The 22,374-nt window shown below is 48.4% G+C and overlaps 1 protein-coding gene across 1 annotated transcript in view; it reads left to right on the forward strand.

Annotated features, from left to right (window-relative positions):
* Window positions 1–17,605, forward strand: part of LOC138419407 (zinc finger and SCAN domain-containing protein 22-like) — a 58,986-nt gene extending 41,381 nt beyond the window's left edge. The window contains 1 exon segment of the mRNA XM_069552286.1: window positions 16,925–17,605. Coding sequence (XP_069408387.1) covers window positions 16,925–17,515 — 591 coding nt within the window. The 3' untranslated portion in view covers window positions 17,516–17,605.
* The last annotated feature ends 4,769 nt before the right edge of the window (window positions 17,606–22,374 follow it).

Consider the following 22,374-nt stretch of genomic DNA (forward strand, 5'->3'; position numbering starts at 1 on the left):
CAGGCTTCAACAGTACATGAACTGAGAACTTCCAGATGTTCAAGCTGGATTTAGAAAAGGCAAAGGAACCAGAGATCAAATTGCCAACATCCGTTGGATCATAGAAAAAGCAAGAGAATTCCAGAAAAAAACATCTACTTCTGCTTCATTGACTACATGAAAGCTTTTGACTGGGTGGATCAAACAGACTGTGGAAAATTCTTCAAGAGATGGGACCAGACCACCTGACCTGCCTCCTGAGAAATCTGCGTGCAGGTCAGGAATCAACAGTTAGAACAGGACATGGAACAGACTGGTTCAAAATATGGAAAGGAGTACCTCAAGGCTGTATACTGTCACCCTGCTTATTTAACTTATATGCAGAGCACATCATGAGAAATGCCAGGCTGGATGAAGCACAAACACAAGCTGGAATCCAGATTGCCAGAAGAAATATCAGTCACCTCAGATATGCAGATGACACCACCATTATGGCAGAAAGCAAAGAAGAACTAAAGAGCCTCTTGATGGAAGTGCAAGAGGAGAGTGGAAAAGTTGGCTTAGAGCTCAACATTCAGAAAACGAAGATCATGGCATCCGGTCCCATTACATCATGGCAAATAGATGGGGACAGAGTGGAAATAATGACAGACTTTATTTTCTTTGGCTCCAAAATCACTGCAGATGGTGACTGCAGCCGTGAAATTAGAGGATGCTTGATCCTCGGCAGAAAAGCTACGACCAACCTAGTGAAAGTGGAAGCCGCTCAGTTGTGTCCAAAGCTTTATGACCCCATGGACTGTAGTCCGTGGAATTCTCCAGGCCAGAATACTGGAGTGGGTAGCTGTTCCCTTCTCCAGAGGATCTTCGCAACCCAGAGATGGAAGTCTCCCTCACTGCAGGCGGATTCTTTACCAGCTGAGCCACCATGACCAACCGAGACAGCATATCGGAAGCAGAGACGTTACTTTGCTGACTAAGGTCCATCTAGTCAAAGCTATGGCTTTTCCAATGGTTTTGTATGGATGTGAGAGTTGGACTGTGAAGAAGGCTGAGTGCCGAAGAATTGATGCTTTTGAACTGTGGTGTTGGAGAAGACTCTTGAGAGTCCCTTGGACTGCAGGGAGATCCAACCAGTCCATTCTGAAGGAGATCAGTCCTGGGTGTTCTTTGGAAGGAATGATGCTGAAGCTGAAGCTCCAGTACTTTAGCCACCTCATGCGAAGAGTTGACTCATTGGAAAAGACCGATGCTGGGAAAGACTGAAGGCAGGAGGAGAAGGGGACGACGGAGGATGGTTGGATGGCATCACTCACTTGATGGACCTGAGTTTGAGTTCAGTTCAGTTCAGTCGCTCAGTCATGTTCGACTCCTTGTGACCCCATGAATCACAGCACCCCAGGCCTCCCTGTTCATCACCAACTCCCGGAGTTCACTCAGATTCACGTCCATCGAGTCCGTGATGCCATCCAGCCATCTCATCCTGGGTTGCCCCCTTCTCCTCCTGCCCCCAATCCCTCCCAGCATCAGAGTCTTTTCCAATGAGTCAACTCTTCTCATGAGGTGGCCAAAGTACTGGAGTTTCAGCTTCAGCATCATTCCTTCCAAAGAAATCCCAGGGCTGATCTCCTTCAGAATGGACTGGTTGGATTTCCTTGCAGTCCAAGGGACTCTCAAGAGTCTTCTCCAACAGCACAGTTCAAAAGCATCAATTCTTCGGCGCTCAGCCTTCTTCACAGTCCAACTCTCACATCCATACAAACCACTGGAAAAACCATAGCCTTGACTAGATGGACCTTTGTTGGCAAAGTAATGTCTCTGCTTTTCAATATGCTATCTAGGTTGGTCATAACTTTTCTTCCAAGGAGTAAGCATCTTTTAATTTCATGGCTGCAGTCACCATCTGCAGTGATTTGGGAGCCCCCCAAAATAAAGTCTGACACTATTTCCACTGTTTCCCCATCTATTTCCCATGAAGTGATGGGACCGGATGCCATGATCTTCGTTTTCTGAATGTTGAGCTTTAAGCCAACTCTTTCACTCTCCTCTTTCACTTTCATCAAAAGGCTTTTTAGTTCCTCTTCACTTTCTGCCCTAAGGGTGGTGTTATCTACATATCTGAGGTTGTTGATATTTCTCCTGGCAATCTTGATTCCAGCTTGTGTTTCTTCCAGTCCAGCATTTCTCATGATGTACTCTGCACAGAAGTTAAATAAACAGGGTGACAATATACAGCCTTGACGTACTCCTTTTCCTATCTGGAACCAGTCTGTTGTTCCATGTTCAGTTCTAACTGTTGCTTCCTGACCTGCATACAGATTTCCCAAGAGGCAGGTCAGGTGGTCTGGTATTCCCAACTCTCAGAATTTTCCAGTTTATTGTGATCCACACAGTCAAAGGCTTTGGCATAGTCAATAAAGCAGAAATAGATGTTTTTCTGGAATTCTCTTGCTTTTTCCATGATCCAGTGGATGTTGGCAATTTGATCTCTGGTTCCTCTGCCTTTTCTAAAGCCAGCTTGAACATCAGGAAGTTCACGGTTCACGTATTGCTGAAGCCTGGCTTGGAGAATTTTGAGCATTACTTTACTAGCATGTGAGATGAGTGGAATTGTTTGGTAGTTTGACCATTCTTTGGCATTGCCTTTCTTTGGGATTGGAATGAAAACTGACCTTTTCCAGTCCTGTGGCCACTGCTGAGTTTTCCAAATGTGCTGGCATATTGAGTGCAGCACTTTCACAGCATCATCTTTCAGGATTTGAAACAGCTCAACTGGAATGCCATCACCTCCACTAGCTTTGTTCGTAGTGATGCTTTCTAAGACCCACTTGACTTCACATTCCAGGATGTCTGGCTCTAGATGAGTGATCACACCATCGTGATTATCCGGGTCGTGAAGATCTTTTTTGTACAGTTCTTCTGTGTATTCTTGCCACCTGTTCTTAATATCTTCTGCTTCTGTTAGGTCCAGACCATTTCTGTCCTTTATCGAGCCCATCTTTGCATGAAATGTTCCCTTGAGTTTGAGTAAGCTCCGGGAACCGGTGATGGACAGGGAAGCCTGACGTGCTGCAGTCCTTGGGGTCGCAAAGAGTCGGAAAGGACTGAGTGATGGAACTGAACTGAACCTCAGCGGTGTTCGAGGCGGGGAAAGCTCAGGGGGTGTCAGCAACGCGCACCAATCGGAGGCCGGGCCGGGCCGGGGGCGTGACCGTAGTTGCCCTGGCAGCTTGGCCCGCCTTCGCCGCGCTGCTCCGTGGGACGGCGCGTGCGTCACAGCCCCCCGCGCAGGCGGGAGGGAGGAGACGCTCCCGCGCCGGCAGCCGGAGGGGCGCCCGCGGCGGCCGTCGCTGGCGATTTTACCCGCACCCGGCCCCGAGCGCGCACGGCGCTCAGGAGGGAGAGCCTGCGGGAGGCGGCTGTGCCGTCAGTCAAGGGCGGGCACCTGAAGCGAAGCTGCCAAGACGGCCTCCGGAGCGCTTTCGGCAAGGCGGCCGCGGGGCCGCGGGGCCGCTGGAGGAGGCAGTGGTCCGGTTTATCACACCGGGGGCGCTTCCGCTGAGCGCGAGGCTCAGCGCACTGGACAGACTCGTCCCCGGCCTTGCGGTCCGCGGTGCTCAGCTAGTGCTCGTCTAATAAATTTTGACGCACACTAATGCGAACACAGGTAGATTAGATTACAAAGGAAGAGCGTGACTCAGATGTGCTCTCCGTAACCCTAACCCCAACCCCTGGCCGGCCTGGGAAGTGCTGGGACCCTCCGTCCCAAGGGGAGAGCAGGCTCGGATGGGGAGCGTCTCCCCTAGGGACACTCCTTGGCAGGGCAGCTGGGCATGTCCTCCCACGCTGTGGCTTTCTCTGCCCTCTCAGTCTCTGCGGAGGCTGGGGCAGAGGAGCCAGGAGGGGCCTGAGAGCTGCATGCCGCCCACTGGGCATGGGTATTTCCACTCTAGTGGCCATGCTAAACTCCACATGGGATATGGGACTTTTCCAAGGAAGCTTCCAGAAATTTTCTCGTTTTTAGTTTTAATGATAGGTTTCTTGAAATGTAATCTAAACACATTCATACAATTTGCCCAGAGTCTGCAGTTCATTTTGTTGTTAATATGATCACATAGTTATGCAACCATCACCACTAATTCCAGAACATTTTCAAGAAGCCCCATCCTGATTCAAGTCATGTCCCATTTCTCCTTCCCCGTAATCCCTGGCAACCACGTCTACTGTTTGTCTCTATGGATTTACTATTGTGGGCATTTCATACCAATAAAATCCTACATAAGCAGAAATCCACCCTTTAGAACAGCAGCCTGTGGATTGTTCTTCCCAGCCAGCGGAACCAGCTCAGCCATGCATGTGAACTCTGGAGCCAAAGAGATGTGGGTGTGAATCCTGTTTCCATTGTAGCCTTGCTCTTGGCCCTGCTGAAACTCACTCTTCACTTGGGGATGATGGGGGTGGGGTACACTTGGCCTTGGGTGTGCCTGGCTTCACACAGGCTGTGGTCCCTGCTCTCAGGTACTCGTGGGCTGTGAGAGGACTGTGGGCCTCTGCTGGGTCTAAAAAAAAAGATCATTTTATTTTTGGGCTGTGCTGGCTCTTCATCGCTGCACGCGGGCTTTCTCTAGTTGCGGTAAGCGGGGGCTGCACTTTGCTGCTTGCATAGGCTTCTCATTGTGGTGGCTTCTTGATGCAGAGCAAGGCTGTAGGTGCCTGGGCTCAGTAATTGCGGTGCACTTGAGCTTAGCTGCCCTGAGGCACATGGGATCTTCCTGGACCAGGGATGAAACCAGTGTTCCTTGCATTACAAGGCGGATTCTAAACCATTGCTTCCCAGGTGGCGCTAGTGGCAAAGAACATGCCTGCCAATGCAAGATCCATGAGTCAGGCAGGCAGGCAGTCCAGTAGCTCAGTCATGTCAGACTCTTTGCTACCCCAAGGACTGCATCACGCCAGGCTTCCCTGTCCATCACCAACTCCAGGAGCTTGCTCAAACTCACGTCCATCAAACTGGTGATGCCATCCAGCCATCTCATCCTCTGTGTCCCCTTCTCCTCCCACCTTCAATCCCTCCCAGCATCAGGGTCTTTTCCAGTGAGTCCATTCTTCGCATGAGGTGGCCGAAGTATTGGAACGTCAGTCTCAGCATCAGTCCTCCCAGTGAACATTCAGGACTGATTTCCTTTAGGACGGATTGGTTGGATCTCCTTGCAGACCAAGGGACTCTGAAGAGTCTTCTCCAAAACCACAGTTCAAAAGCATCAATTCTTTGGCGTTCAGCTTTCTTTATAGTCCAACTCTCACATCCATACATGACTACTGGAAAAACCATAGCTTTGACTAGATGGACCTTTGTTGGCAAAGTAATGTCTCTGCTTTTCTAGTATGCTATCTAGCTTGGCCATGGCTTTTCTTCCAAGGAACAAGACTCTTTTAATTTCATGGCTGCAGTCACCATCTGCAGTGATTTTATAGCCCCCCCCAGAATAAGGTCTCTCACTGTTTCCATTGTTTCCCCATCTATTTGCCATAAAGTGATGGGACCAGATGCCACAATCTTAGTTTTCTGAATGTTGAGCTTTAAGCCAACTTTTTCACTCTCCTCTTGCACTTTCATCAAGAGGCTCTTTAGTTTTTCTTCATTTTTTCTGCCATAAAGGTGGTGTCATCTGCGTATCTGAGGTTATTGATATTTCTCCCAGCAATCTTGACTCCAGCATGTGGTGGAAGGAAGAAAGTGAGGAAGAAAAAAATGAAGGAAGAATGCCTTCCTCAGTGATTGCCGGGGGCCAGCGTGAGGAATTCCGCCCATGGCAAAGGTCATGAGGAAGGAGGCTTGGCATACGCAAAGGCGTGATCAAGCCTCAGGAAACCCCCTGTTCCCGAGCATCTTACCCCAAAACCAGAGTCTGTTTTATGCTCTCACCTACACCTCTGACTTTACGGGGGGCTCTCCCCCCATAACCGTTTCTCTCTGAGAAGGAGTAAACGTGCAGCTCCAAGGCAATAAAAATTCTTGGGCGTGACAAGAGTGTTTCAGCTTACGGACTCCTCTGAAGGTTATCTAGCCCACCTGTATAGGTTTGTCCAGCCACATGTGATTGCTTGCAGCCTCCCAACCTGAGAGGCACAAGATGTTTTAGACTTACTAAAGGCAAATTATTTTGGGGAGTTAAAATTATTAGTATAGTTGGTTAGGAATTATATTGGTGAAGGGTCTCTTCATTTGTTGTGTCAATAATTGCTGCTAATTCCCTGCTCTGGGTGGGACAAGGATGTCTCAGGTCAAACCTCTCTGCTGACAGACTAGCTTGTGTGACAGGATTATCCTTACTGCCGCCACTAGGCACATGACTGTTTACTACCTCTCAACCATAAACAGCACAGAGAGTTTTGGAGTATTTTGAGAGTCTTAATTAGCGTAGGACTTTCTCTTCTTGTTGAGTCAATGATCGCCGCCAGGCCTCTATATCCTTAGGTACCTGGGAATATATTAATCAATGTATTTGGAATATAGCAAAGGAAATATGGTAGTTTTTGATGTTAGCAATACTAGACTTTTTGAGTTAATGGATTTTCTCTTTTGTAATAGATCACTGTACTTTGTTATATATCACTGTGTCCTTGCTGTGTAAGAATGTAACTTTATCATATCTTAAGACTAAATAGATCTTAAGGGGAGCATTGGTGAAAGGATTTTCATTTGTTGGGTTGATGTTTGCTGCTAAATCTCCATGTTCCCTACCCTTATAATGAATATAACTAGCATATAGGAAGAAATAAGTATTAACCTTTAAGCATATAGGAGAAATAAGTATTAACCTTTAAGACTAATCATGTTAACCTTGGGTTGAATAAATTCCTTTCTTGATTGTAACTCACTACACCCTCACCCTATAGGAATGTAACTTTATTTGGAGGGTGGTGCCTGGTTTAAGAAAAAACACCCTTGGAAGAAATAAGTTTTTTTTGGTTATCAGAAAGAAAGGATCATAAAATGTAAGCAGGTCTCACTCATGTCCAGAAGATGATGTAATATCCCTAAGACCTTTTTTTTATACATTTATGTGAAGCACCTGATTTTGACAAAGGTCAGGACTGCTGACCCCCACGTGACTCTGTATTCATCCCTATGTGTAACAAAAGGTATATAAGCAAACCCCAAAATAAAGAAATCGGATCAGTTTCCGGAAAGACTGATTCCCCCATGTCGCTTCTTTCTTGCTCCCGTTTTTCTGGCTGAATTCCCATCTGGAGCATGGATGCTATTCCACGTAGTCCAAGTTATTCAGCCTCCTTTTCTCCACTAATCTTCCTACTACACTATCCATTTCTAACCTCTCTCTATCTGTGATTAAATATGTATTTTTCCAAAGACGCCGACTCCGTCCCCACCTTCGAATCACCCTGGATCCACCGGGGCTGGACCCCGGCAAGTGATCAATGCAAAAATAGAGGAAAACAATAGAATGGGAAAGACTAGATATCTCTTCAAGAAAATTAGAGATACCAAGGGAACATTTCATGAAAAGATGGGCACAATTAGTGACAGAAATCGTATGGACCAACAGAAGCAGAAGATATTAAAAAGAGGTGGCAAGAAGAACTGTGCAAAAAAGATCGTCATGACCCATGTAATGCCAGTGGTGTGATCACTCACCTAGAGCCAGACATCCTGGAATGGAAAGTCAAGTGGGCCTTAGGAAGCATCACTATGAAAAAAGCTAGTGGAGGTGATGGAATTCCAGTTGAGCTGTTTCAAATCCTAAAAGATGATGATGTGGAAGTGCTGCACTCAATATGCCAGCAAATTTGCAAAACTCAGCAGTGGCCACAGGACTGGAAAAGGTCAGTTTTCATTCCAATCCCAAAGAAAGGCAATGCCAAAGAATGATCAAACTACCACACAATCGCACTCATCTCACATGCTAGCAAAGTAGTGCTGAAAATTCTCCAAGCCAGGCTTCAATAGTACGTGAACTGAGTACATGAACAGTACATGAAACATTCAAGCTGGATTTAGAAAAGGCAGAGGAATCACAGATCAAATTTCCAACATCTGTTGGATCATCAAGAAAGCAAGAGAGTTCCAGAAAAACATCTACTTCTGATTTATTGACTACGCCAAAGCCTTTGACTGTGTAGATCACAACAAACTGCAAAATTCTGAAAGAGATGGGAATACCAGACCACCTGACCTGCCTCCTGAGAAATCTGTATGCAGGTCAAGAAGCAACAGTTAGAACTGGACATAGGACAACAGACTGGTTCCAAATAGGGAAAAGAGTACATCAAGGCTGTAGATTGTCACCCTGCTTATTTAACTTATATGCAGAGTACATCATGTGAAATGCCAGGCTGAATGAAGCACAAGCTGGAATTAAGATTACCAGGAGAAATATCAATAACCTCCGATATGCAGATGACACCATACTTATCTATAAGAGACACGGGTTCAATCCCTGGGTTGGGAAGATCCCCTGGAAGAGGACATGGCAATCCACCCCATATTCTTGCCTGGGGAATCCCATAGACAGAGGAGCCTGGCAGGCTATTAATCCATACAGCTGCACAGAGTTGGACACAACTGAAGCAACTTAGCACGCATGCACAGACCCCCAGGGAAGCTCTGATGTCAATTTTCAAAGGGCAATATCAACTTCCCTGGATGTCCAGTGGTTAGAACTGGGTGCTGGGAACTAAGATTCCCAAATGCCACGTGGTGCAGCCAAAGAAACAGAAAACAAGAGATTTGGATATTACACCAAAGAAGATGCACAGATGGCAGAGAGAAGCAGATGAAAATATTCTGAACATCATATGCCATTATGGAATTCCAAATTTAAACAATATCACTACATATCTATTAGAATGGCTAAAATCCAAAATACTGACAAGCTGTACAAGAACTCTACTGCTGTCCAGAATGCAAAATTATATAGCCCTTGGAAGGAAAGTTATGACCAACCTAGATAGATATTGAAAAGCAGAGACATTACTTTGCCAACAAAGGTCCGTCTAGTCAAGGCTATGGTTTTTCCAGTGGTTTGTATGGATGTGAGAGTTGGACTGTGAAGAAAGCTGAGCGCCGAAGAATTGATGCTTTTGAACTGTGCTGTTGGAGAAGACTTGAGAGTCCCTTGGACGGCAAGGAGATCCAACCAGTCCATTGTAAAGGAGATCAGCCCTGGGATTTCTTTGCAAGGAATGATGCTGAAGCTGAAACTCCAGTACTTTGGCCACCTCATGAGAAGAGTTGACTCATTGGAAAAGACTCTGATGCTGGGAGGGGTTGGGGGCAGGAGGAAAAGGGGACGACAGAGGATGAGATGGCTGGATGGCATCACTGACTCGATGAACATGAGTTTGAGTGAACTCCGGGAGTTGGTGATGGACAGGGAGGCCTGGCGTGCGGCAATTCATGGGGTCGCAAAGAGTTGGACATGACTGAGTGACTGAACTGAACTGAACTAGGAAGACAATTGGTAGTTTCTTATAAATTTCAATACACTCCTATTATGTGATCCATCTACCGCACGCCTAGGTATTTACACAAATCTATTGAAAATATGTCCACACAGACAGTGGAACAGGAGTGTTTATAGCAATTTATCCGTAATTGCTTAGAACTGGAGTCAAACGGATGCTTTTCCATGGGTAAATAAGGAAATTGGTACATTCATGCAATGGAGTATTATTTAGCAGTAAAAAGAACTGTGCTCTGGAGCCACAAAGAAAGCATGGCGGAATCTTAAATGCGTATTCCTAAGTGAAAAAGTCAGCTGAAAAAGGTGCATACTGTATGATCCCAGCTTGATGACATGTTGGGAAAGGCACAACTAGAGAGAGTGAAATTGCCGAGGTCTCAGGGGAGGGGAGGGAGGGGTGAACAGACGGATCCGAGGAGGTTTTTCATGCAGCAAACTGTCCTGTCGTACCCTGTAATGACTGACGTGTACAAAAAAGCGTAAATTCATACTTCCTACTTTAAAAGCGGCAAAACCAGTATAATTTTACTCTTCGGTCTGTAACAAACAAATAGATTTGCCAATAACGGAAAGGCAGGTGGGTGGGACAAAGCCGTCCTCCGCCCGCGCCCAGGTCCAAACGTCCAACCGGAAGTCCCGGGCCCGCCCTCGCCGCTCTCCCGGAAACGCCCCTCGTCGGGCTCCGTCGGCTACGCCGGTACAGACGCAGCCGGCGACGTCAGTTACGCGACAGGTGGTTCGCGCGCGCCCCAGACCGGGCCACGGGAGGCCCGGGGGTCGAGCGAATGGAGGCACGCGGGCAGAGGTGCCACCTGGCGGCGCCGGCCGGCCGGGCCTTGCGACGTTGGGGTCGGGGGTCCGTTTTGTCTCCGCTGGCGGTCCCTGCGTCGCGCGGAGGGCAGTGGGGCTGGGCTCCCGGCGTGGCCCCGCGCTGTGAGGCACGTTGAGGGCAGCGCTCTCACCGCGGGGACCGTCACCGCGCCTTTGCTCGCACCGTGACCCCGGCCATGAGTCCCTTTCGCTGAGACTTGCTGTTGTCCCCCGAGAACCTCCTGAAGCGGCTCCTGGTCTTCAGTCGGCCGGGGGCTCGGGCGGGCCGGCGGGTACGGATCTCAGCTGAGCCCGCTGAAACTCTCCGCCATTCGGTTCCGATGGCCAAGGAGGCGCAGGTGAGTGGGAGGTGCGCCCCAGTTCTCAGCACCCGAATCCCCACCCAGCAGGCCTGGACTCTGAATGGCCTGTGAGAGGTGAGGAAGGCTGTGACAGGTGAAAGGGCCGTCTGCAGAGACAGAGACGGAGGAGGGACGGGGATCTGGGAGCTACGTGTGGTGTGCTTCCCGGCGACAGAGGGTTACAGGGTGAGGAGGTCCTCTGTGCAGAGCCGGGGGGTACCCTTGGCCGTGGGCCGTTGGAGGTGTGGCGGGGCGGGGGGCGAGGCAGGATGGACTTGAAATCGCTCCCCGTGGTAGCACCCGGGAGACACCAGTGTGCACAGAGGCATGCGAGAGCTGCCAGTGGGGTGGACTGGTGAGGTTGTGCTGAGGGTGTGGAGTTGTACCGTGCTGCCGTACAGTTACGTGCCAGGCGTGCAGGAAGGCAAAGTGGAGGGCCTTTGGAGTATGGTACTCAGGCCTGAGAGAGAGACGGTACCGTGGGTTTTGTGGCTTCCGAATGGTGATCCCTGGGAGACAGGGAATTGACTAGCAGGAAATAGGATGGACCTGTGTGCTTCTAGGTGTCCATCGATGGCAGCCTGTTGTTGTGGGCTGGATGCAGAGTTTAATAGCAACAAGATGAGAGAGGCACCAATGGTATTGGGGGCCCTGGGAATCCTCTGAGCCAGGGGTCTTCGGAGGAGAGAGGTATGAGGGCTTGTGAGTGGTGGGGGCTCACAGGGAACCATGAGGGCAGTGAGGGATGTGGTGGGACCTGAGGCATGGGTCAAGGGCGTGGGTGTGCTTCTCTGTCCATATTTTGGTTGTCTTTCTGCCCATTATTGACCCTAAGACTCAGTGGAATTTATCATTACAGGGCCCGGTGACTTTCGAGGATGTAGCTGTGTATTTCTCCTGGGAGGAGTGGGGTCTCCTTAATTTGACCCAGAGGAGCCTGTACCATGATGTTATGCTGGAGAACTTTGCACTCATTGGCTCACTAGGTAAGTCACACTTTTCCCCGACAGACAGACCACCTCTACCTTTTCTCTATGGGAAGCTCTGTTTATCCTAAAGCCCACAGAGTCTGTGTGCCCTTCCCCGTCTCTCTGAGTAGCCCTGTTGGCAGCTTTGACACCTGTTGCCCCACAGGCTCCTGGAGTAGGGCTTGGGGTTCACACGTTTATAGTTTGCCTAACAAATCCCAGCTCTGTCTCTTTCTGGCTGTGTGACTTTGCTGAAGCTTTGGCCCCTCTGTGCTCTGAGTTTTGCCTTCCTCCTCCAAAAGAAATTTTATAGGGCCAGATGTCAACCATGAATTGAAATCAGTAGATCAGTTTGGGCAGGATAGCCACTTTTTTTTTTTTGCTGCTTTGAGTGGTTTGTGGGATTTTAGTTACCCATCAGGGATTGAAGCTGCGCCCTTGACAGGGAAAGCGTGGAGTCCTAACCACTAGACCTCCAGAAAATTCCAGGACTGCCATCTTTAATATCTTTCAATCCATAAACATGAATGTATTTCTGTTTATTTAGCTCCATATATTTTTAAAAAATAATTTTATGTATTTATTTATTTTGGACTGTGCTGGATCTTGTTGCTGCGGGTGGGCTTTCTTTAGTCGCGGCAATTGGGCCACTCTTCCTTGCCATATGCAGGCACTGAGGTGGCTTCTCTCGTCGCGGAGCGTGGGCTGTAGGGCAGATGGGCTTTAGTAGTTGCAGCAAGTGAGCTCAGTAATTTCAGCTCCCAGGCTCTAGAGCACAGGCTCAGTAGTTGTGGCTCAGGAACTTAGTTGCCCCACAGCACGTGGGATCTTCCCGGACCAGAGACTGAACCTGTCTCCTGCATTGGCAGACGGATTCTTTTACCATTGAGCCACCAGGGACACCCACTAGCTCTAATTTTTTAAACAGTGTTTTTAATATACAAGGCTAAATTTATTTCTGAGTATTTTATTCATTTTGATGCTCTCTCCCCCCCTCCTTTTAATCTTTTTTTTAATGCTCTTTTAAGTGGAATTTGTTCTTAATTTCATTTTAGATTATACATTGCTAGTGTATACAATGGAGAAGGCAATGGCACCCTACTCCAGTACTCTTGCCTGGAAAATCCCATGGACGGAGGAGCCTGGTAGGCTGCAGTCCATGGGGTCGCTAAGAGTCAGACACGACTGAGCGACTTCACTTTCACTTTCATGCATTGGAGAAGAAAATGGCAACCCACTCCAGTGTTCTTGCCTGGAGAATCCCAGGGACGGGGGAGCCTGGTGGGCTGCTGTCTCTGGGGTCGCACAGAGTCGGACATGACTGGAGCGACTTAGCAGCAGTGTATAGAAATATAATTGACTTTCCTATACAGATCTTGTACTCTGCAACCTTGCTAAATTCATTTATTAGTTCTAATAGTTCTTTCAGCGGATTGTTTGGTATTTTCCATGATGTCAGGACATCTGTGAATAGAGATATTCTTACTTCTTCCTTTGCCTGACCAACTTGGCTATTGGACCTAGACTGTAAGAGTGGACGTCTTCTCTTGCTCCAGTTCTTACAGGAGAAGCACTCATCAGTCTTTCACTAATAAGAATGGGGTCAGCTGTAAGTTTATCACATATGCCCTGTTCAGGTGAGGAAGTTCTCTTGTTGAGTGCATTTATTGTGAAAAGTTGTTAGATTTTGTACAGTGCTTTTCCATATCTATTGAAATGAACATGTGATTTTTGTCCTCTATGCTATTAATGTGGTGTATTACAGCAGTTGATTTTCTATATTCATGAGTTATCAGTGGTACAATTTTCTTTTCTTGTATCTTTATTTGGATTGAGTATGAGGATAATTTTGGCTTCAATGGATGAATTGGGAAATGTTCCCTTCTTCTCTTCTGTTTTATGAACAGTTTCTGAAATATTGGCGTTAATTTTTATTTCTGTGTTAATATTAACCTATGACACCATCTCAGCCTAGCTTTTTTTGTTTTTCCTGTGGGGAAGTTTTTTTTTTTTTTCTTAAGTCTTTTCAGCTATTCTGTTTCTTCTTCAGTTAGTTTATCTTTGCTCTCTCTTTTTTTTTCTAATTGTCTTCCTTCTACTTTTGGGTTTTCTTTTCTTCTTTTTGTTCCTTGAAGTATAAAGTTAGGATATTGGTTGAAGGTCTTTTTAAAAAAAATCCATTTTATAATTGAAATGTAGTTGATTTACAGTGTTTACAGTGATTTACAGTGATTCAGTTATATGTATAGAGATTTTTATTATTATGTGTGTTGTGACAATATAAGAAATATGTATTTTGTCTTTGTTCCCAATTCTTTGGCATGCAGCTCCTAAAACTTTTGGAATCTCTGAAGTGATGAGATGCTTCTGTATGCTGATGAACAATGACAGTTGCTGGGGACCCCTGGATAGTTTCAGAATAGGGGCTGGTCACCAGAAATATCAGGGGATGATTGGAAGGTTGGATTTTCAGTTACTCCCAGCCTCCTCCTCTCACTTCCCTACCCTGACTTTTTTTGGGGGGGGGGGCGGGGGCTGGAGTTTGGGCCAATCATCAGTGGCCAGTGATTCAGTCAGTCATGCCTATGTGAGGAAACTCCAAAATGACCAGTTCAGAGAGCTTCTGGGTTAGTGGACACATCTGAGATGCTAGGAGAATGGTGCCACCAAGGGCATGGATCCTTCTTACCCTCTGCATCCTTAGCCTCCACCCCTGGCATACCCTACCCTTTTCATTTCTTCCACTGGGCTGTTCCTGAGTTATAGCCTTTAAAATAAATTGGTAATAGCAAGTAAATTCTTTTCCTGAGTTATCTGATCTGTTCTAGCAACTTATTGAACCTGAAGAGGAATCAATAATTGTGAGAATCCCAGATTTACAGCTATCAGAAGTATGGGAGGCAAGGGACTTCGACTGATGCCTGAGGTAGGGGCAGTCTTGTGAGACCAAGCCTGTAACCTGTGGGATCTGGTGCTAATTCCACATATCTGGTGTCAGAATTGAATTGAATCCTTAAACACCCAGTTGGAGTTGGAGAAATGGTATGGAAAACCCCCATGGATTTGGTGTCAGAGGTGTTGTGAATAAGACAGCTCAGAGGTGTTGCTATAATTTTCCTTCTAAGCAAGACTTTTGGTATGTTGTGTTCTCTTTCATTTATCTCAAAGTGTTTTATAATTTTCCTTGTGGTGACTTAGGAGTACTTTAATTTCCATAAGTTTGTGAGTTTTCCAGATTCACAGACATGGAGAACTGACTTCTGGTGGCCAGGGGATGGGGCAAGGAGCAGGAGGGGGTGGACTGGAGTCTGTGACTAGCAGATGCAGATTCTTATATATAGAATGGATAAGCAACACAGTCGTGTTGTATGGCATAGGAAAGTATATTCATAGCTTGTAATAAACCATGATGAGAAAAAATTCTAAAATATTTGTAAATTTCCCAATTTCTTTTCTGTTGTTGCTTTCTACTCTGAAGTCTACTGAGGCTTGTTTTATGTCCTAGCAAATGGTCTCTTTTGGAGAATGTCTCATGTGCATGTCAGAATGGGGGAGACTATGTATTCTGTTAAGTAGCATGTTCTATAGATGTCTTAGAGGTCTAGTTGATTTTTAGTGTTATTCAAGTGTTATATCCTTCTTCTTTTTCTGCCTAGTGGTCCTATCCATTTATGAAAGTTAGAAATTGAAGTCTCTGTTATTGTCTTAATTCTTTATTTAATTATTGTCAGTTTTGCCTCACAGGGAGTTCTCTTCTAGAAAACTGTGGTAAACCAAACCATGATATGTTCAGTATCTTCTAATAACCTATAATGGAAAATAATCTGAAAAAGATATACACATATATAACTGAATCACTTTGCTGTATACCAGAAACTAATACAGTACTGTAATTCAACTATATTTCAATTTAAAAAAATAAATAAAAAACAAATGAACATTCAGCTGCCTCCGACAGTTTTTTTAAAAAACGTAGAGTCCTGCGTTCTAATACATGACCTCCCTCATGGCTGCCCTGGTGACATGAGCTGCCTCCGTTTTTGTGGGGTGGGTCAGCCTTACTACTCTTCTCCCTCAGGGTCCCCCAAGGTTGCCCACATGGAGGGTGAGGAAGAGGCCTGGGTGCCCAACACGGTGGACAGTGTGGTCAGCAGAGCAGAGGCCAGGAAGGGTCCCAGACTCAGTGACTGGGGCTAGGGGAGGCCTTGGTTCCAGTGATGCGTATCTGTGTGCATTGGCATTTCGGTGCTGGGTCCAGTGACCACAACTTACTCCCACCTTGCCCCTCTTCTGGACTCACCGCGTGGTCTGGCAGTCTCTCCTGAGGCTCTGGATGACCCACCCCTCTGGCCTCTGTCTTGTTCCCTAGCTCTGTGCCACTGCAGAGCTGTCCACTGTGACCTGCTCTGCACGTGACCTGAGGTGCACATGTCCGTCAGCACTCCATGGACACTGGCCGCTGTCAGTCACCTGTTCACTGGGGCTTGCTGTCATCAGCATCACTGGCCCAGCTGAAGCCCTCGGCAGAGCATGACTTGAAGACCATGACCCCCTCCCTGCAGTGCTCCCGTCTCTGTCCCCTCGTCCCTGTTGCAGTTTCCCTGTTCTGGGGTTAGGCAGAGCCCTGTTCCCCTGGACCAGCCCCTCCACATCTGAACCTTTCCCTGCAACCTCCTGCACGTCTGTGGACACCTCCGTGGGTGTGTGCCACAGGCACCGGTGCTGAAGGTGCCTCCTCCCTGCAGGCCCGCTCTCAGTGCCCGCCTCTTCTGTCCCAGGTTGTCTGTGTAGACTGCAGGATGAGGACGGCCCTCGCGAGCTTGGAGAGAGCTGCCGAGTCTGCCTGTCAGAGAAGCCCTCTCTGTGGGGGACGTCTGGACGGGCCTTCCCTGCCTCTTTAGGCCTCCTCCAGTCTCAGGCTGCCCGCAGAGAGGGGGCGCCCTGCGGGAGCCCCGAGTGCAGTGAGGCCTGCCCACCTGGCTCCGCTGGCCAGCGGCAGCAGGGCGGCCACACGGCACAGACGCCCTTCCGGTGCAGTGACTGTGGGCAGGCCTTCCCCCAGGCCTTCACGCTCCTCGACCACCTCGTTGCTCACGCCAGAGAGAGGCCCTTCAGGGGCGCAGCAGGTGGAAGCAGCCCCACGGAAAACTCAACCCTGGTTCCTCACTGGAACGCTGCCCCTGGAGAGGCGCCCCATGTGTGCAGCGAGTGTGGCAGGGCCTTCAGTTACCCTTCTAAACTGAGGAAGCACCAGAAGGTTCACTCTGGCATCAAGCCTTTCAAGTGTGCCGAGTGCGGGAAGACCTTCAACCGCAAGGACGCGCTCGTCCTGCACCAGAGAATCCACACCGGAGAGCGGCCTTACGAGTGCGGCGAGTGCGGGAAGGCCTTCAGCGTGCTGTCCACTCTCATTCGGCACCGGAAGGTGCACATCGGAGAGAGGCCGTACGAGTGCCGGCAGTGCGGGAAGCTCTTCAAATACAACCAAAGCTTCGTCCTGCACCAGAGGGTGCATACGGGGGAGAGGCCCTACGGCTGCGGCGAGTGTGGGAAGGCCTACGTGACCCGCTCGGGGCTGTACCAGCACCGGAAGGTCCACACCGGCGAGCGCCCCTACGAGTGTGGCCTGTGCGGGAAGACCTACACTACCAGGTCCTACCGCAACCGCCACCAGCGCTTCCACACCGAGGAGCGGGCCCATGAGTGCCCCGAGTGCGGTCGCGCCTTCAAACACGGCTCGACCCTCCTCCAGCACAGGAAGGTCCATGCTGCAGGCAGGCCACAGCGGGCCGGCAGACACGCAGGAAGCCATCGGCCGCGGCTGGCGCCTGCTCAGGTTCTCAGTCCAGAAGGGAGGCTGGAGAGGGGCCGTTTGCAAGCGGAACCCGCCGCCCCACGCCCACACTGACTGGGGCAGGTGTGCTGTGCTCCGGCCCGGCCGGCTGTTTTCTGTGTTGGGCCACCGCCAGTCCCTGTGACAGGAGCCGTCCCACCCCTCCGAGCTGGCAGCTCCTGTAGCGTGCACCAGTGACTGTGTGCTCCGGGAAGCCGCTCTCTCCTCCATAAGGGAGAGTCATGGGCGCTGGGTTCCATATGGGGTCTTATTCCCTGCCCACAGCCAGTTCAGGTGTGGACGTGACCTAGCTCTGGCCAAGAGTAGCTAAGCAGTGGCTGCAGGGGCCTCCAGGGAAGGTTAGCCATCTTTATGGACTCTCTGGATGCCACGTTTGGTCCCTGTCGTGCATTTGTCCAGCCCTGGGACTGTCTCACGCGGTTCTGAAATGTCTAATAAAGACCTTTTGGTGTACGCCACCCTTGATCTGTGCGCTCTGATCTGTGTGTGTGCGAGGACTGAGAACCAAACTGGGCTCACAAATAGAGAGCGCTGTTTCTCTGGAGGTCCCTGACTGTTGTCTGCCTCAGTGGGGACAGCAGGATGGCAGAGGCCAGCTCCAGTCAAGGTTGGCTGAGTTTGCACTGGAGCTTCAGACCTCCGGGAGAAGACTCAGGGGCTCTGTGGGCGGATCCCTGGCCTGGATGTCAGGTGTACCTCTGGGCCCAGAGCTTGCCTGGAGAATGGAGTGGTGGGTAGAAGGTCCCCGTGTGAATGGGCGCAGGGACCAGCTGGGCTCCTTGTTTCTGGGGAAAGTTCTGCAACCTCCAGTGCCAGCCAGGAGAAGCTGCTTCTAGAATCAGCTCAGAAGCTGAGCTCTCTGAAACTGAGAACATGGAGGTAAGTTTGAGAGTGGCCGTATGTCCTGCAGGGGCTGCTGGGCAGAATGAGTGGGCACAGGAGCACAGAGAGGAGTCCTGTGGGGTGGGGGGCCTGGCACATGTGAAGCTTGAGCTGGTTCTAAAGAGGAATCCATGGCTGTGCCGGGAACGTGGTTTCAGGGGATGAGGCGGGCAGTTTCTCAGGCATTTCAAGCCTGTTCTGTGTCCAAGGTCACTGTCAGCAAATAACCTACAGGTTCTTTGGATCCTCAGAGCCTTTCCGGGCACGTTCACTTCCTGGCCGTCACCCTGGGGCTGAGAGAAGATCCCGTCACACTGGGATGCAGCCTTCGTGACCTGGCTGGGGTTCCTGGTGTGTCTGCACACTGTAGCCTTGACTTTTTGCTGTTGCTATCACAGGGCTCCAGGGAAGGAAGCTGTTGACCCACATGTAGGTCCAGATCTGCTGGCTGTGGGCCCTTTGATTTTAAAATGTTGGAAACTACTCTTTTACAAGGCAAATGTCAGTTCAGCAAAACTTGGTATGTGGTTGTCACTGTGTCTCGGGTCTACAAACAGTGCTTCATGTCAAGAAGAAAACGTTAGTGGAGGCGTGTCTGGGGAGAGCCAAGCCCCGCCTGGAGGCTTGGGGCCGAGTGGTGCTCAGCCAGGGCCATGGTCCGGATTGGAACATAAAGGCTGCTGCCGCCTTCAGCTGCAGCAGTTCCTCTCAGACACCCCGCTGGTAGGAGAGGCGCAGCCAGGGGGCAGGGAGTTCCCGGCCAGTCTGCTCGGCGTTTCCAGCGCAGTAAGGCACACGCCACCCCAGGCCTGCTTGGGCCATGTGTGTGTAATCCTGTGTGTGGTAACTGTCTGCCTTTGAGAGAGTCATTTCCTAGGCAGGTTGATAAGAAGTCTAGGGGTCCCCAAGGAGAGAGGGGTCTGGAATTCTCAAAGAGGGAAACAGGACAAACTTTCTTTTTTCCTCTGCATTCCTTAGGATTATGTATCCTGCCTGAGGACAGTCTCTGGATTAAACCTGGTTAATCATGTTATCTTAAAATGTAAATTATGGGGGTCAGTTCAGTTCAGTCGCTCAGTCGTGTCCGACTGTGCGATCCCATGAATCGCAGCACGCCAGGCCTCCCTGTACGTCACCAACTCCCGGAGTTCACTCAGATTCACGTCCATCGAGTCCGTGATGCCATCCAGCCATCTCATCCTCTGTCATCCCCTTCTCCCCCTGCCCCCAATCCCTCCCAGCATCAGAGTCTTTTCCAATGAGTCAACTCTTCGCATGAGGTGGCCAAAGTACTGGAGTTTCAGCTTTAGCAGCATTCCTTCCAAAGAAATCCCAGGGCTGTTCTCCTTCAGAATGGACTGGTTGGATCTCCTTGCCGTCCAAGGGACTCTCAAGAGTCTTCTCCAACACCACAGTTCAAACTCATCAATTCTTTGGCGCTCAGCCTTCTTCACAGTCCAACTCTCACATCCATACATGACCACTGGAAAAACCATAGCCTTGACTAGACGGACCTTAGTCGGCAAAGTAATGTCTCTGCTTTTGAATATACTATCTAGGTTGGTCATAGCTTTTCTTCCAAGGAGTAAGCGTCTTTTAATTTCATGGCTGCAGTCACCATCTGCAGTGATTTGGGAGCCCCCCCAAAAAAAGTCTGACACTGTTTCCACTGTTTCCCCATCTATTTCCCATGAAGTGATGGGACCGGATGCCATGATCTTCGTTTTCTGAAGGTTGAAATTTAAGCCAACTTTTTCACTCCCCTCTTTCACTTTCAACAAGAGGCTTTTTAGTTCCTCTTCACTTTCTGCCATAAGGGTGGTGTCATCTGCATATCTGAGGTTATTGATATTTCTCCCGGCAATCTTGATTCCAGCTTGTGTTTCTTCCAGTCCAGAGTTTCTCATGATGTACTCTGCATATAAGTTAAATAAGTAGGGTGACAATATACAGCCTTGACGTACTCCTTTTCCTATTTGGAACCAGTCTGTTGTTTCATGTCCAGTTCTAACTGTTGCTTCCTGACCTGCATACAGATTTCTCAAGAGGCAGGTCAGGTGGTCTGGTATTCCCATCTCTTGAAGAATTTTCCAGTTTATTGTGATCCACACAGTCAAAGGCTTTGGCATAGTCAATAAAGCAGAAATAGATGTTTTTCTGGAATTCTCTTGGGTTTTCCATGATCCAGTGGATGTTGGCAATTTGATCTCTGGTTCCTCTGCCTTTTCTAAAGCCAGCTTGAACATCAGGAAGTTCACGGTTCACGTATTGCTGAAGCCTGGCTTGGAGAATTTTGAGCATTACTTTACTAGCCTGTGAGATGAATGCAATTGTGTGGTAGTTTGAGCATTCTTTGGCATTGCCTTTCTTTGGGATTGGAATGAAAACTGACCTTTTCCAGTCCTGTGGCCACTGCTGAGTTTTCCAAATGTGCTGGCATATTGAGTGCAGCACTTTCACAGCATCATCTTTCAGGATTTCAAAGAGCTCATAGGAATTCCATCACCTCCACTAGCTTTGTTCGTAGTGATGCTTTTTAAGGCCCACTTGACTTCACATTCCAGGATGTCTGGCTCTAGATGAGTGATCACACCATCGTGATTATCCGGGTCGTGAAGATCTTTTTTGTACAGTTCTTCTGTGTATTTTTGCCACCTGTTCTTAATATCTTCTGCTTCTGTTAGGTCCAGACCATTTCTGTCCTTTATCAATCCCATCTTTGCATGAAACGTTCCCTTGGTATCTCTAATTTTTTTGAAGAGATCTCTAGTCTTTCCCATTCTGTTCTTTTCCTCTATTTCTTTGCATTGATCGCTGAAGAAGGCTTTCTTATCTCTTCTTGTTATTCTTTGGAATTCTGCATTCAGATGCTTATATCTTTCCTTTTCTCCTTGGCTTTTCGCTTTTCTTCTTTTCACAGCTATTTGTAAGGCCTCCCCAGAACAGCCATTTGCTTTTTTGCATTTCTTTTCCATGGGGATGGTCTTGATCCCTGTCTCCTGTACAATGTCACGAACCTCATTCCATAGTTCATCAGGCACTCTATCTATCAGATCTAGGCCCTTAAATCTATCACTCATTTCCACTGTGTAATCATAAGGGATTTGATTTAGGTCATACCTGAATGGTCTAGCGGTTTTCCCTACTTTCGTCAATTTGAGTCTGAATGTGCTAATAAGGAGTTCATGATCTGAGCCACAGTCAGCTCCTGGTCTTGTTTTTGTTGACTGTATAGAGCCTCTCCATCTTTGGCTGCAAAGAATATAATCAATCTGATTTCGGTGTTGACCATCTGGTGATGTCCATGTGTAGTCTTCTCTTGTGTTGTTGGGTGTTTGCTATGACCAGTGCATTTCTTGGCAAAACTCTATTAGTCTTTGCCCTGTTTCATTCCGCATTCCAAGGCCAAATTTGCCTGTTACTCCAGGTGTTTCTTGACTTCTTACTTTTGCCTTCCAGTCCCCTAGAATGGAAAGGACATCTTTTTTAGGTGTTAGTTCTAAAAGGTCTTGTAGGTCTTCATAGAACCGTTCAACTTCAGCTTCTTCAGTGTTACTGGTTGGGGCACAGACTTGGATTACTGTGATATTGAATGGTTTGCCTTGGAGACGAAGAGAGATCATTCTGTTGTTTTTGAGATTGCATTCAAGTACTGCATTTTGGACTCTCTTGTTGATCATGATGGCTACTCCATTTCTTCTGAGGGATTCCTGCCCGCAGCAGTAGATATAATGGTCATCTGAGTTAAATTACCCCATTCCAGTCCATTTTAGTTCGATGATTCCTAGAATGTCGACGTTCACCCTTGCCATCTCTTGTTTGACTACTTCCAATTTGCCTTGATTCATGGACCTGACATTCCAGGTTCCTATGCAATATTGCTCTTTACAGCATTGGACCTTGCTTCTATCACCAGTCACATCCACAGCTGGGTATTGTTTTTGCTTTGGCTCCATCCCTTCATTTTTTCTGGAGTTATTTCTCCACTGATCTCCAGTAGCATATTGGGCACCTACTGACCTGGGGAGTTC

Source organism: Ovis canadensis, chromosome 14 (genome assembly GCF_042477335.2).
Source record: "Ovis canadensis isolate MfBH-ARS-UI-01 breed Bighorn chromosome 14, ARS-UI_OviCan_v2, whole genome shotgun sequence".
NCBI lineage: Eukaryota > Metazoa > Chordata > Mammalia > Artiodactyla > Bovidae > Ovis > Ovis canadensis.